The following is a 15364-nucleotide window of genomic DNA, read 5'->3' as shown; positions in this document are numbered from 1 at the left end:
CAGTGCACAGAATTAAGGCATAAAAATGTATTATTCTTTTTAAAAATCTACTAAAAATATATAATCATTGAATATAGTTCTTTTAAGCATGATTGTAAATACCAACTAAAATTATTCAAACAATCACATTTTTAAATGATAGTAGTAAACCTTTACCATGATGACCAGCAGTGTTCTTTGGAAAGCCACAGTCATTGCTTCAAGAAGAAAGTAGACCAGTGAAAATTATGTGGCTACTTTGAATAGAATTGGTTAAGTGATTATTTTGTATGATTAAGATATGTGTAGTAGTTTAAGCATGATTCTTCAAGAAAGCAATAGTGGTTTTTGCATAGGGAGATATTGGTAGAAACTTCTTGGGACTAAACAAGTTTATAGATGCATTTAAGAATTATTCATAAAATATACAATTCTAAATTAAAACATGAATACAATTTCAAAAACATTTGATTTAGTTGAAACAAGATATAACTGATTTTACCTAAAAAATCAGGATTGTCCTCAGGTAAATTTAATCATGATACATTATTGCAGTGAACTCAAGTGCAATATTTTGTAAAACATAAGTCCTTCTTTAGTTTTCACATTGTTATATATTGTATATGAGCAAGGCCAAATTAAATTTAATTCAAATTCCAGCACTAGACTAAATAAGCAAACTCATGTGAAGGTACTAACTAGGTAAGTATAAAACCAGTGGTTGACGATATTTGAATACTGTTAGAATTCCATTAAAACTACCTTGAATGTCCTGCTCCAAATCTAAAAAAATATATAGTAGGCCAAGGTAATAGAGAATTTTAAAATGCACTTTCTATCAGTGTCTATATGGAAAGGAGATGCTGAATACCTCAAGATGCCAAGGGAACAGGCAACACTGGGAAGTCGTCACAACATGCCTAATTAAAGAAAGATGCCTAACTTTATACAATTGTCTGCTGATCTATTTCTTCAGAACTGGAACTAATACAACTGTCTTTTCTGTTGTCTACTTTGCTTGGAAAGTAGTATTTTATTTCTACTCTTACTTAAAATACCTTTAAACTTTTTAATAATGGATGCAGTAACTTCACAAAAGTATAACGTAGGTGAAACCCCAAGGAATAATTAAATTTTCAATGCTTTCGATCTTTTGGGAGGCTGGTGTGCAGCCAATTAAATTTCTTCCTTTTATCATACAAAATGACTTTGAATTCAATCAGAAGCATAAACCTATAGTTAAAATGTTACTTTGTTTGTTTGTAAGTTCTCTCATTATAACCAAACTATTTAAAAATTTATAATACAGAAGTTAACTTTGTATTTACGTGACAACATAATGTGCAGTTAACTGAGTATATTATATCTAATAACTTCAGTTATTAGATTACTTTTAAGAATACCAACTATTTTCCTAATAATGTTAGGTAGCTAATTATCTAGAGATATCTGAAGAGATCTGTGTTGTCTTTGTTAATCCTCAGGGTTCAAAGTAAATAAATTTTTTTCTAGTAAAACGTCTCTAGATAATGTTCCTATTTGACCAGATAAGCAAAGACTACTTTTTAAAAAATATATCAGATAAAGCAACTTGGTTCTTTCAGCTGCATCAGTTGATTCTTCCAAATTTGAGATCTATAACTTTACTCTTACCACTGACTAGGGTACCTGAATTCTTGCATTTGTCTCTTTATATACATCTCCCACAATGTATCACCAAAGACAAAGGTAAGCTTCCGGCCCAATTTTTGCTTAAAAATTCCAAAGCACTAGGAGCACTTTAAGTTTGGTCTCGAAAGAAGGAGTTGCTTATAAAATCAAAGGGCTACCGATCCCCTGTTCATCCTGCACTGAAGCACATGACGACAATTTCAAACCTTCCTTTTCAGTTCCTTAGAACAGTGCATTTCATTGCTTAAATGTGTAATTTCTACAGTGATTAGCAGTACTTGTTTTTATCATTTCATTTGGGTGGCCATTAATTTTGAAACTCTTACCACTCATTATAGCTGGTCGTAGTTTTATGAAAGGTGTAATTTATAGCTAGTGGCTTTTTAATGCATAGCTCCCTGTTTTTTTTATTGTTTAATGGTGTTTCTCAGCTATACAATCAGTTTCAAACTGGTTGTAAAAGTATAGCTGTGGGCAATGAATGTATTTACTTGTTGTTTCACTAAATTGTAACAAAACACTACTGTTAAAAATAAAAGTGTTTGTGCTTTTATTTGGAGGTCTGGTTTTCTTAATCCCTCTTATGGACTACACTGAATTTCTATCGTAGAAGGACAGGAACCCTAGTGCTACCAAAGGAAAGAGAAAATATCAGGAATTACAAATAATAGTCTGCTGTGAGTGAGCTTATAATTACTGACATCTGGACATCATTTACCCTTAATATTATACACTAATTTGCTATGAACTGCCATATACTTTAAAATATCAATACGATATCAGATAGGATATTTATTCAAATAGTAGGCTAAGAAAAACCTTTGTATGAAATAACTTACAACAGCTTTCTCTTTTCCCTTAGAATTTTAAACAGGAATAAATTTATCTAGCCTATAGTCTTGGGCAGCTATTCTTTGATTATTCAAGAAATTCCTCAGCAATGTTGCCTTTTCTCCTGAACGAAGAGGTCTCACTCTTTTTTTCCATAATAGACTCCTTTCATAACCTGCCAATACCACACCAAATTTTGAATATAATTTCGGGAGCTTTATTGACCCCCTAAAGTCCACAAATCCTTGGGAGTCTACTGACCCAGTGTAAAGAATATTTGGAGTGAAAGTATGACCTAATATAATAAAGTCATTTTAAAAACAATTTATTCAACAAACATTTATTAAATGTTCATATAACAAAAACTATGCTATGGAGATGCAAAAATGGATAAAGTTCTTTTTCCTGCCCTTAAGGGGCTCACATTCTAGTAAAGGAGGCTTAAAAAAGACAATACAGTACAATAAGTGACACAATAGAGGTAGGTTGTCATTACAGTGGTGACACACAAAAGTTAGATATGGTCCTCCTTGTATGGAACAAGAGAGATTTCACAGAGGTGATGCTTTATGCTGAGCCTGCAGGGATACATAGAAATTTTCCAAGTGGAGAAGGATGGCAAGGGTGCTAAAAGCAAAGAGAACAGCATGCACCAAAATATGGAGGCCTGACCAAAGTATGGTGCATTTGAAGAACTGTAAGTCAGTTTTATCAGAACATGGGGTCTAGGGGAGATGGGACTGAGGACCTTGTTAGAGTGCTTCTAGAAAACCCACTCTGGTAGCATTTTGGAGCAAAAAGAGGAGACAGGCTGGCTATAAGGAGACAGGTTAGTACTTTAGGTAAGAGCAATGAAAGTGGAAAGACAGTGATGTATCATATATGGAGAGAAAAACCTGTAGTGCTTAGACACTAACTGGATAGGAAGATGGAGGAGAGGAGTGAGCCTAGAGAATTTAGACATTCATAGTTCAGAATGTAACCAGAATAAGGAAAATAGGCGTAAGAGTAGATTTGGGAGAGAATGATTGTTTTAAGACATTCAGGTATCTGTGGGACAACCAACGAAATATATGTGGTAGACAGATGGATTGACAAGTCTGGGCTAAAGATAGGGATTTAGAAATCATTGGAGTTACCCAAAAGTGAGAAGTAGTGGTTTTTAAGAGAGCAAGAATGAAAGCCTGAGGAATAACATTTAAGGCATAAATGAAAAGATGCTAAAAAGGAGTTATCCAGGAGCTAGTGAAATAAAAGGAAACCGGGGGCAAAGGGGATAGTGTCAAATGCAGAAAAAAAGTTAAATAAGAAATGCCTTGTGAACTGAACTATGGATTTAGAACTGGGATTTTAGATTTCAAAGGAAGAGATTGTTAAGAACTATGGAGCCAAATGCCAGATTTTAGTTATGGAGCAAGTGAGAAGTTACAAAGTGAAGATTGGAATATTCTTTCCAAAAAATTCATTGTCAAAAGGTGGGGGCATGAGAGAGAGGTATACAGACAAAATTACCATTTAAACCAATCAACCATATCTTCAGAGTACTACAAATGTCTTTAAACTTTTATATATGGTGCTCACTTCATGGTCTTTGAGTCTCCAAGAGTATTGACTTAACTAGTAGGTTAATGTGTTTCTTTTCTTGGCCTATTCAAATGAGGGGGGAAAGAAAACTATAACACATATTGTTAAACTTAGCTCTGTGATTATTCATTTAAAATATACTGAATACATATTCATACATTCATTCAACAAACATTGGATACCCACTATGTGCTTGGCATTATACCGGTCCTTGGGGACAGAGAGAAGAAAAAGTATACAGCAGTGTAAAATGACATTTCTAAACCATTATATAAGTAAACCCTGCTTTATTAATAATATAGCATCTCAACATAGTATACCTAATAAGAACATATAAAGAGGCACATGATTTTGAGGTATACAGTTTCTTTCTTCCCTACAATTACAATGTGATAAAAATTCCTCAATCCATTCAAATATTTTTATCATTGAAGAGCTTCTACTAATGGAAACCTCCCAAAATTACAGTTTAGTTTTAGAGAGAAAAAGGAAATGAATCTTATGTACAACAAAACAAAAATTACATGCCCTATACAGATCAAGCATTAAAAGGGCAACAAAACTCAAAAAGAACTTCAGATTGGAACTCAAAGTGATTCCTTATTCTAAGGCTTATCATACTACAGTTCTACTTTTTTCTGAAAAAATAATTTTAAATAAATTATTCAGTACTACACACTGAAGTAGTTAGGGTTCAAAGGGCATGATGCTTGTAACTGACTTTCAAATGATTGAGAAAAAAATAATATGTGTATACACACAGAGAGAGCATGAAAGATAAAGCAAGTATGAACACTTAGTGAATCTGGGTAAAAGAGTTCTTTGTATTATCCTGGAAACCTTCCCGTGAATTTAAAATTATATAAAAATAAAAAGTTTTCCCTAAATTGTATTCAGTATTAGGTAAAGTATTATGAGAATAAATATATAAATCTATTAAACTCACATTTTTAGAAATACCCTATGCATTTTGGTTGTCATTGTATCTTTCTACACACCAAAACAAGCCAGTCAAAATAGTAATATAATTCTAAAAGTGATTTGTTTCATACCAATGTATTTTAGATAAAACACAGGACTCCAAGTTAAATTTGAATTTTAAATAAGGAAAAATTTTTTGGTATAAGTATATCCCTAATATTGCATGCAACATACTCATATTAAAAAACTATTTGTTGTTTATCTGAAATTCAAATTTAACTGGGCATTCTGTATTTTTATTTACTAATTCTGTTAACTCAAAGTATTGAAAACTTTTAAGCTGTTAATTATGCTTTATTCAAGAGCCTCCTCAGCATTTTTCTATTAAACACCTGTCACATTGGCCATAGTTTTACTTATATTACATCTTCTTACACAAAATTTCAGTTTGAGAGACTTAAAACATCGTTTACCTAAGTTTTACCATATGTAAATTTAATAATCCTGATTTTATTCAATATTAAACTTTAAAATGTGTACCACATTATCAAATGTTACTTTTACTTACAATAATATTATACATAGACTTAACACAATTTAAAAAATTTGTTTACTTAAAACAATATAATTCTCCTTTTACAAAAGCAGCTTTATGTAAAATGTTTGCTTTAAGACTGTCATTGTTATTATGCCTTTGAATGAAATTCCACTCTTTGACCTCCATTATCCAGAAACAGGCACAATTCAGCTCCTTTTCTTTAATGAATATTTTGTAACAAGTTCCTGAAGTTTTCTAATTCTTTCACACTTGTAGAAATTCTGTAACCAAAAAGCAAAATTTCACTCAAAAACAATCTTAGATAACTTTTCTCTGTAACTTACTCACTTTGCATCTTTAGAGCAAAGAAAAAACTTTATTTCAACAAATTTAAAGGCACATAAACCATTTAATCTACTTTGATGTACTTTAGTTCTTAACTTCATGTAGTAAAACTAAGATAATCTTGCCTAGAAATTAGTAATTTTCACATATTCATAACTCAGTGTTTAAGTTTTAAAATACAGAATTGCAAAGTACATCAATATTAAAATACTTAGGTGTTTTAAGTAATCATAAGTATATTCATATGTTTAGCATTTAAAGTACATAAGTATAAAGTATATAAGCATTATAATACTCATTTTAAATATGCATAAGTATATGAGTACTGAAAACTAATCAATATACCATATTTAGTAAATATACAAAGAATCAAAGCTTTTTGACTTTAAAGAGTAAGAATAGTAAACGTGTGACCAAATTATTTTCACTAATTTTTATAAAAAGTAAAGTTTGTTCATTATTTCAAATGTACTTTAATTCTGCTCTCCACCATGAAAAAAGGAGACTTCTCAATGAAATATAACTATCAAGCTTCTGTGTACTATAAAATAATTTTGAGGGTCAATTATTTTAAACCCAAAGTATAAAAATCAAAATTGTTTTAAGTGAAGAAATGCAGTCTTTAGACGATATTAGTTTTTATAAATCTCTAAATTTTTTACATATGATAAGCCAGAAGGAAATGCACTTTACTTAAATTTTATATTGTAAACTCCTTATTTTTCAAGTTTATCTTCTAGTAATTTTTTTGAAATTATTTTTAAAAGAATTATTAACCTTTTTACATAATGGTGAATTCACAAAGAAACTTTACAGGTACACCTATATTAAACAACATGATTTTCCCAGGGGCTTAAAAAAATTGGGGGGCACCATAAAAAAATTACTTTTAAATAACTAGGAAAAATATACAAATTCAGAAAGATGAATATTGAAATAAATCAGTATATTAATCATGATTATGTCGACATACTTAATGTATTTCATTTAAGATCATAAAATTCTATAGTGAGATAATTTCACCATAAAGGATATTCCTTACCCAGTTTTATCTGAAAGTATACATGTTGCATTAGACTTACTTGGCTAGCAGAAAGAATTGCAGTACATTCAAACTAACCTTCCAAATGCGTTAAATAATGACACTATTTCTTGTCTAGTTAGATGGAATTCAAAACTGGGACCACTTTCTGGCATATTTGCTATCAGTTTTTCAGAAAACAAGATCTTCAGAGCAGTACCCAAACCCTGAGTCTATAATAGAAATAAGAAAAAGAAAAATCAACAAATTATTTGTGCAAGGAATAATTCAAAAATAAAAGCTGAGTTACATTTGCTTACCTGAAGCTTTCCCCACAGTCTACATTTGAAACAACCAACACAATCCATGATTCTTGAAATATTTCTAAAATGCAGTCGAAATTCCTCCTAAAAACAATTTAACAAAATTGTATTAAGCTGTAGTATATGGTCAAATACTAATTTCTGAGTGTCTTCTATGTGCCTAACACTATACAAAGCACTATAGAGTACCAAAAAAGGAAAGGGAATTAAAATCAACATTCACTGAACACCTACTACACACCAGAATCTATATATACAATTTCATTTCTTCTTCACCACAAATCCAAAAGGAGATATTATTATAATATATACCTACTGAATTAAAATAAAAGGTTCAGCCAGGTTAGGTAATTTCTCATACGTGGTAAACAGAAAACTTAGACCTCAGACCTACCTGATTCCAAAGCTAAACTATCTGCAAATATATACAAAGGTAACTGAGTTGAGGTTTTCTGTTGTATTTTATTATTAACTATATGCCAATATTGGGAGATGGGGGAGAGGGGTTGGATGGCATCATTTACCAAAAAAAAAAAAAAAAAAAAGCAGGAGGGAGGAAGAAAAAAAATAAAAACCTTTGGCTTCATAATAGTTATACCAATAGTCCTATAATTTGGGAAGCATATTCTCTCTCTTTTTTTTAATGTGATAAACTACACACTGGGCTCAACCAGAAAAGAAGAGTACCAAAGATCTGAAAATGGGAATAAATCTGCTAAGATTAGAACCCACTATTTAAAGCAGACCGCAATTTACTCTGGGGATAGTCTTTTCCCAGATGCTTCATTCACCTTGAGACTGTGAAACAGCTGTAATATGTAAAAGATCTTTAATAGGATCCCAGATCTTGTATCTTTATTAATACAAATTTTGTATTACTACAAAGCCCAAATTATTACTAATTACCATATGTTAGCAATATTCTATATTTTGTGTTTTGTAAAGGAATCTGTTATAAAAGATTGTGCTTGCTTTTGTAGACATTGTCTGAATTCTGTATTTAAATCTATGTTTGTTAATTCGAATACTTGAATGTAGTAGCTCTTGAGTAAATCTTTGTACGGCATACACAGAGAGTAAGCGTGGTTGCTTACAATAGCCAAAAGAGCACTGTAAAATTAAAACCAAGCACAGTGCTTAAGTGAACTTACTATGGTAGAATCAGATTAATAAGCTAGAAATTTACTAACTCAGAAGACAATAAAAACCTTCTGACTTCCACAAATAACAATCAGTATCCAATAAAGTGATTATATTCCAAAGTGATCTCAGATCAGAAAAATTTGTGATCCTTAAAATAACCAAGACCTAAATAGCTTACAAATTCTCCTTGTTTATGTAGTTTTTAGGTCAACACTTAAAATTACAGTCAGTAGGTAGAATAATCAGCTTGCTGTGGTTCTCACACACACAAAAAATTCTCATCCAATTATTCTCAAATGTTTTATAAGCTTTCAAGTGAAATCCTATTCCATTTTGAATTGAACACTAAACAATTCTCTTTCATGCAAGTCCTCTATTTCTAACCATACACTGATAGAGTAAAAAGGAGACAAGATGAGATTTTAAAATGAACTTATGTTACTATTCAAATCAATGATGTTCACCATAAACTACTTTTTTAAAGAAGTAAATCTATGATATTAACAAGTTTTCTTGTTTTTTAACTCCTTTCTTGTATAAGGATTCAGAAAAATTATCTGTTAAACTCCATAGGACATCAAACTTGAGTGTTTCCATTCCGATAAAATTAAAATATTGTGAGAAATATTTCTAATCTGCAAAATATAAAAAGAGTGGATGCCAAAACACTCTCCAATAAACCAGTAAGTATCCTAAAAATAAGAAAGATATTGAAAATAGTAGGGAAAAAAGTCATTACAGCATCTTTCCTCTCACTTCTAAGTTCCTGGAAGCTTTGGAGGAGGTTATATAAGCACTGAGGTATGTATTTCTAGCAAGAATGCTTTAAGTAGGAGGTAGATGAGAGGTCAAAAATAACTATTATCTAACAGCAAAAAACTGAGTGCAAAAAGCATTTTGTCTGCAAACTGCATAAAATCAGATTCTTTATAGAAAGAAACTAAGAATAAGAACTAGAGGAAGACTGTTAAAAATATTCTGATTAAATTAGATCAAGCCCAGTGCTCCTGAAGCTCACCTGCCTTTACTTACCTACAGCTTTGTAACAGTAATATAATTTTACTTGACTCCCAAATAGGCTAGCAATCCCTTGAGGGTAGAAGCTGTCTCTCCCTTTAATGACAAAAATCATACTCTGTGTACATAATAAGCATTTAATAAATCTAGTAATATTTTATATTTGTAGCATTTTGATGCAAAGATACACAAAGATGGTCTTGCTTGAGGTTATACTTCTATTAAGAGGCAAGGCAAACTGTGCACCTAAATTAATATAATACTATATGTCAACTGTAATTGAAAAATTAAAAATATAAATAAATGAGCAAATTTTTTAAAAGAGGCATGGCAAAACCAAACCCCATTTTGTGGGGTATCAGGTCTTCCGTTCTTTCCACAACTGCATGCTAGCATTCCTAAATGCCTTTAGTCACACTGAGTAAGATGAATGACAAAACACTGCCTTCTCTCCCTAACAAGGACCCTGTAATTTAACCAAAACCATTTTCAGAATTCTCATCAGCCAAAGACAAATAGTGCCACTCATGATCTAGATCCTTTTCCTTTAATTTATAACCTCTATTTGTTGCATGACATCATTGATATGAAAGCCATCTGTAAAGTGTGCAGTGACACATGGATTTCAGTTGTTATTTTGAACATAAAACAAACTAGATTTTATGTTGGACCTGACATTAGACTTCCTTTCTTACAATTTCAGTACGTATGTAAAGATTTATTGTTAAGTATAAAACGTGGGCCTAGATTCATACCTGCCTAAGAGTTTGTATCTAAAAATTACAGAATAAAAATAATTACCTTTAGTTTGTTAGCTTCTTTTTTATCTCCAGCAAAAAATGAATTCTCATCAAAATGCAAAGGAAATGACCTGCATTTTAAAATAGAATATTCATTTCCATATATTATAAAATATTAAAAGTCCCGCTACTATAACATTTTGCTGGTCAGTGATGAATAATGTAATTAAAATAGAGTAGAAAATACAGAAAAATCAACATTCTGATGCCCCCACACAAATTCTTACCCTCAAATCTAAAAGCTAACTATAATATAGTAGAATTTTGGTCTCAAACCTAACCTGTTCAACTAAATATGAAAATAATGCAGGTATCAACTACTAAAAGAATGGCTCTTAAAACTGAAAATATATGCCTTTTAATAGCTATGTGAAAACAAAAACAAAAACAAAACAATTCTAAAAGACCTATTAACAAAATTAGCTTTTAATTATTTTTTAAACAGTTTTTCTTTCTCTGAAGTGAATATTTAAGAATTTAAATCTGGATACCACTTGTCACTCTTCTATTAATGTATACATTGTAATAATATAATTTACTTGATTTCATGAAGTACTTCCAGAAGTAACATTTTGTTTTCTGCATCCTGAACTTTATTTCCAGTGAAGAGTTGAAAATCTGGGCGCTCAAAGAATGGTACCACTTTAGATAAAGCTTTTAATTCGATTAAGTAGAGAAAATACAAGTTCTTAAGCCTTCTTGGACCTTCTCCTTCAGTCAAAATTCCATCAAACCGCTGCTGAAATTCTGTAATGTTGTGTCCCCATTTTTTTTCTAACCAGGTATCTGAGAAGAAAGAAGAATTGAATTTTTAATTTGAATTTTTAAATTAAGTAAATTTCATTTTACCTAGGTTATTTATGCCTGCAGAAGTTAATGTCATTTTATATTTTAAAATACACACTACTATAACTATGAAAACTGTTTTATATAATGTAGGCTTTAATAGTTCTATATTATTTTAGCTTCTAGAACCCATTCATAAAAGGAAAATAATATTTTACAGAGAAACCAGGTTTTCAAGCCCTATTTTTTTTTTAAGTTACTGTATTTTATTACTAAGAGGTAAGAAATACTTTAATTCCAGAAGAAATATGTTACTGATGAAAATCAACCATGGTGTCATTTTTCAACAGCGTTCTTAAAGCATAAAGAGCAGCAGAAAATGCTTTTACCTATTAAACTCCATACTTGAAGTTAGCACACAAATGCAAGAGTAATTTTTAATGAGTAACAAACTGTGCTGTTAGAAGTTATTTTAATTCCCACAACAAAAGAACATTTCCAAAGTGATGTGTAAAATTTTGAGCAGCTTCTTAAAAGAAAGTAGAAAGCTAAAATAATGCTGAACTTTTCCCTATTGTATCTATAGTTCCTATATTCCTGATTGCTACCATTTAATAATGAATTTTTTTTGCCTAATATTCAACAGAGTCAATTTTTTCCTGTTTAGGTAAATGACATTTTTTAATTTTTTTAATGCCTACAGCACCTGGTCTTCCTAGGTGGTCTCCCATCCAAATACTAATCAGGCCCCACCCTGCTTAGCTTCCGAGATCAGATGAGATCGGGCACATTCAGGGTGGCATGGCCATAGACAGTAAATGACATTTTGAGAATACCTGAAAATAAGTATGGTAAAATGAATAAAAGTGAATGGAACATACCTTGCAGAAGGTATCGTGCACTCAAATGAACATTAATGCTTGCATGTAGGCCAGATATAAGTCTGTAAAATGCTCTTTTTTCTACACAGAGGCCTAAGAAAAGTAATTGTGAAACTTGTCAGATTATAAAATTAATTTCATATCTTTAAAAATGAGAAAAAATTTCATTTAAATTTGTTTGTTTCCAATTACCTTCCAGCCAACTGTAAAAAGTGTTTTCTGAAATTAAAAGAAAAATAAGTCACAAGATTGTAAAAATGCCAAAATGTTTTTCAAATGGTCCAAAGTTTATTTGCAATTTCTCCAAATGAAGGAGAAACATTATTAGTGTAGATTCAGTTAAGTACCACTCTCCTGGTCAGTCTTTAGAAGGTTTTAGCATAGCCTTAGGTAGCCTCACTCTCATAACTTTCAGAATAAAGTGTTCTATAGGAGGTCAAAACAGAATTTAAATAGTAAATCAATACATGGAAAAATACTTAGCCTTGATAACAGCTCATGCTATGAAAATTAAAAACTCATTATATAGTTTTTTAAATTTGAAAAGTAAAATAACAAAGTAAAATTGGAGGTGTGTTATTTGTATATAGCTCATAGTATTATATGCCAGTCAATATTTCAAAAAGCAGAACAAAGAAATGTTACAAAAACCAAATGTCACATATTCTATGACCTAATATGATCACTGTTCATATACTTATATCTTTAGAATTATGCTCTAAAAAAATAACTCAATATTGGGGGAGGTATAATTTGTAGATAGATGATTATAATTATAGGAAATTTTTAAAACATGGAATAATCAAAATGTACAATAATGCCTAAGTTACATGATAGAATACTATATAACTAGTTAACATTGTAGAATGATATAAAACTAAAATGACAAGAATGTCGAAAATAACAATACATGAAAATGTTTATTTGAAATAATATATAAAAAGACATCATAAGAAATAATTATAACTACTTAAAGATTCTAAGTATGCATTTGCTAGAGGTGGCAAACATTGTACTATATAGTTCTTTTGACTGAAGTTGCTTATAGTAATATTAAAAATGAACCAAATGGGTATAAAAGTAATGGAAGAAATAACAAAGAGAATAAGCAATAAATTAGACTATTTGAAAATTTTAAAAAGCTGTTTGTCATAAAACTTCACAAAAGCAAATTGCAAACAACAAAGTGGGTAAAATGTATGTTGCAATCACAACAAAGAATATCCTAAATATGTAAAAATCTCATAAACTGAATAAAAATGTGAAAGTACCCATTAAAAATGAGCAAATAATGCAACAACATGAATAGACCTTGAAATCATCATACTGAGCAAAATAATCCAGACAGAAAAAGTTGAAAATCACATGATATCACTTATATGTGGGATATAAACCTAAAAGCAACAAATGAACAGGACAAACAAACAGAGACTCATGGACATGGACTATAGACTAGTGGTTACCAGAGGAAAGGTGGATGGGGGGGGAAAAATTTTAATAATTTCTTCAATTAAAAAATGATCCCCCCACCCCCGCAAAAGAGCAAATAATATAGAGAATTCACAAAGTAAAAAATACAAATATTAATAATAGAAATTGCTCAATCTCACTATTAATAAAAAGTACAAATTAAAACTATAGAGATACCACTTTTAATAGTAAAGATAAAAATATGATAATATTTAATGCTGACAAGGGTCAGGTAAAACTAGCTGGCACATTGATTGTGGGTGTAAGTTAGCACATCCTTTCAATGACAAAAAGCAATCTGGTCATATATATGTATCAAGAGCCTAAAATGTCCATATCCTTTGATCTAGTAGATCCATTTCTAAAAATCCAGGCTGTTATGGATATTTGTGACCCCCCTATAATTCATATGTTGAAGCCCTAACTCTATGAATGATGGTATTTGGAGGTAGGCTTTTGGGAGGTGATTAGATTTAGTTGAGGTCAGGAGGGTGGGGTCCCCCTGATAGAATTGGTATTTTTATAAGAAGAGATCTGAACTCTATCTCTGTGCCATGCGAGGATAAAGCAAGAAAGCGGGCTATCTGCAAGGCAGGAGGAGGGTCCTCACCAGGAACCATAGCTGCTGGCAACCTGACCTTGGATCTCTAGCCTCCAGAACTGTGAGAAAATAAATGTCTTTAGTTTAAATCACCAGTCTATGGCATTTTGTTAGAGCAGCCTGAGGTGACTAAGATATAGGCTAGGGAAGCAAGTAGACAATGGGAATAATAATGTACAAATGTATAAATATACCTACTATGAAAATATACATATATTAATAATAATAATTGTCAAATGTTAACAGAGGGGCAGTATGACCTAGTAACTAAGAACATGGACCATGGAGCCAAGCTGCCTGATTTGAATTCAAATTCTGCTACTTATAAGTCATATAATTTTAGCTAAGTTGTTAAACCACTCTAGGACTCATTTTTCCCTGTCTATAAAATGGAGATAAAAATAATAACTCCTAGAATTATTAGAAGGATTAAATGAAATCATATTTGTAAATTGCTTAGAAGAGTACTGGCATGTAGTCTTAGCCATTATCATTATCAATTATTTTAGGGTTATGGGATTACAAGTGATGTGCTTCCTTATAAAAAACCTTTAGCATTTTCTTTCAAGTTTTGGACCATGAATTGGAGGGGAGCCAGGAGTATAATATTGTTTGAGACCTAGCCTTCTGATGAAATTTTTAGTTCAGTTTTATAATCCTGAAGTAGCTATTTTCAACTTGACCTGATTCTGATCCAGTTAGATAATCACCTAATATGACAGCTGTCAGAGATAACTTTTTCACATTTGACCAAATGATTACTTATAGTCATAAATAAGATAGTTTCTCTAAGGACAGCCTCCACAGGTTAACAATCTTTTCTCTGATGAAAGATCTTCAAATAGTATTGAAAAACCGAAATAGTCTCCTCTGATGTTGCTGAAATATAGCATAGGACCAGGAATACCAAGGTAGAATAAGGTTACTAAAAACTGAAAATTATAGGATCACCACTAACAGTAACAAAATAGGTATCTTTGGAAAAATAATCTCATTGTTACAGATTTATTTCTCTTCCCAATAGTACAGTTGATTCAGTATTTTATTTAGCTGCTATCATTACTATAATATAATATAAAGTATAATAATAAAATAGCAATGTTATCAGACTTTAGTATTCTGTTATTTAGACATAATGCAAAAGCAATTCATAAAAATAATGTTCAGAAGATAGAGAATTGTGAGGAAGAGGAAAGTGATACTTCACTTTAGCAAATTTAGCAATTTCATCTAGCTAGACTAAAGCTAAGTACTACTTAGTCTTTTATTTAATATTGTTAAACACGTGACCTTAAGAATAACAAAAATCATTCCAATCTTACTCATAAAGCAAAAAAAAAAGATTCTTAAAAAGATAAAGTAAACCAAAAATATGTTAAAATTTTTAGAATTACAATTAACTTAAATGGTTAAGTTAAGCCTTGGAAACCAGATCAACACTGTGATCATGCCT

At 30.9% G+C, this 15364-nt stretch overlaps 1 protein-coding gene and 1 non-coding gene across 3 annotated transcripts in view; both read right to left on the bottom strand.

The window, feature by feature from the left end:
• Positions 1-2790: 2790 nt before the first annotated feature.
• The window catches only part of ERO1A (endoplasmic reticulum oxidoreductase 1 alpha), a 43858-nt gene continuing 31284 nt past the window's right edge, over positions 2791-15364 (bottom strand). For both annotated transcript variants that reach the window (XM_039865114.1, XM_039865113.1), the window contains 3 exons: positions 7211-7297; positions 6990-7123; positions 2791-5805 (listed from right to left, as the gene is read on the bottom strand). In XM_039865114.1, the coding sequence (XP_039721048.1) occupies positions 5745-5805; positions 6990-7123; positions 7211-7297 (282 nt within the window). In that variant the 3' untranslated portion in view covers positions 2791-5744. The remainder of the gene's footprint in view (positions 5806-6989; positions 7124-7210; positions 7298-15364) is intronic.
• Positions 11654-11772, bottom strand: LOC120604799 (5S ribosomal RNA). Its single transcript, XR_005653425.1, has one exon. It is a non-coding gene; the product is annotated as a 5S ribosomal RNA (ribosomal RNA).

This window comes from Pteropus medius, unplaced genomic scaffold (assembly GCF_902729225.1).
Source record: "Pteropus medius unplaced genomic scaffold, Ma_sr-lr_union100, whole genome shotgun sequence".
NCBI lineage: Eukaryota > Metazoa > Chordata > Mammalia > Chiroptera > Pteropodidae > Pteropus > Pteropus medius.
The sequence above is the reverse complement of the archived record's forward strand: the minus strand, read 5'-3'. Positions and strand labels throughout refer to the sequence as shown.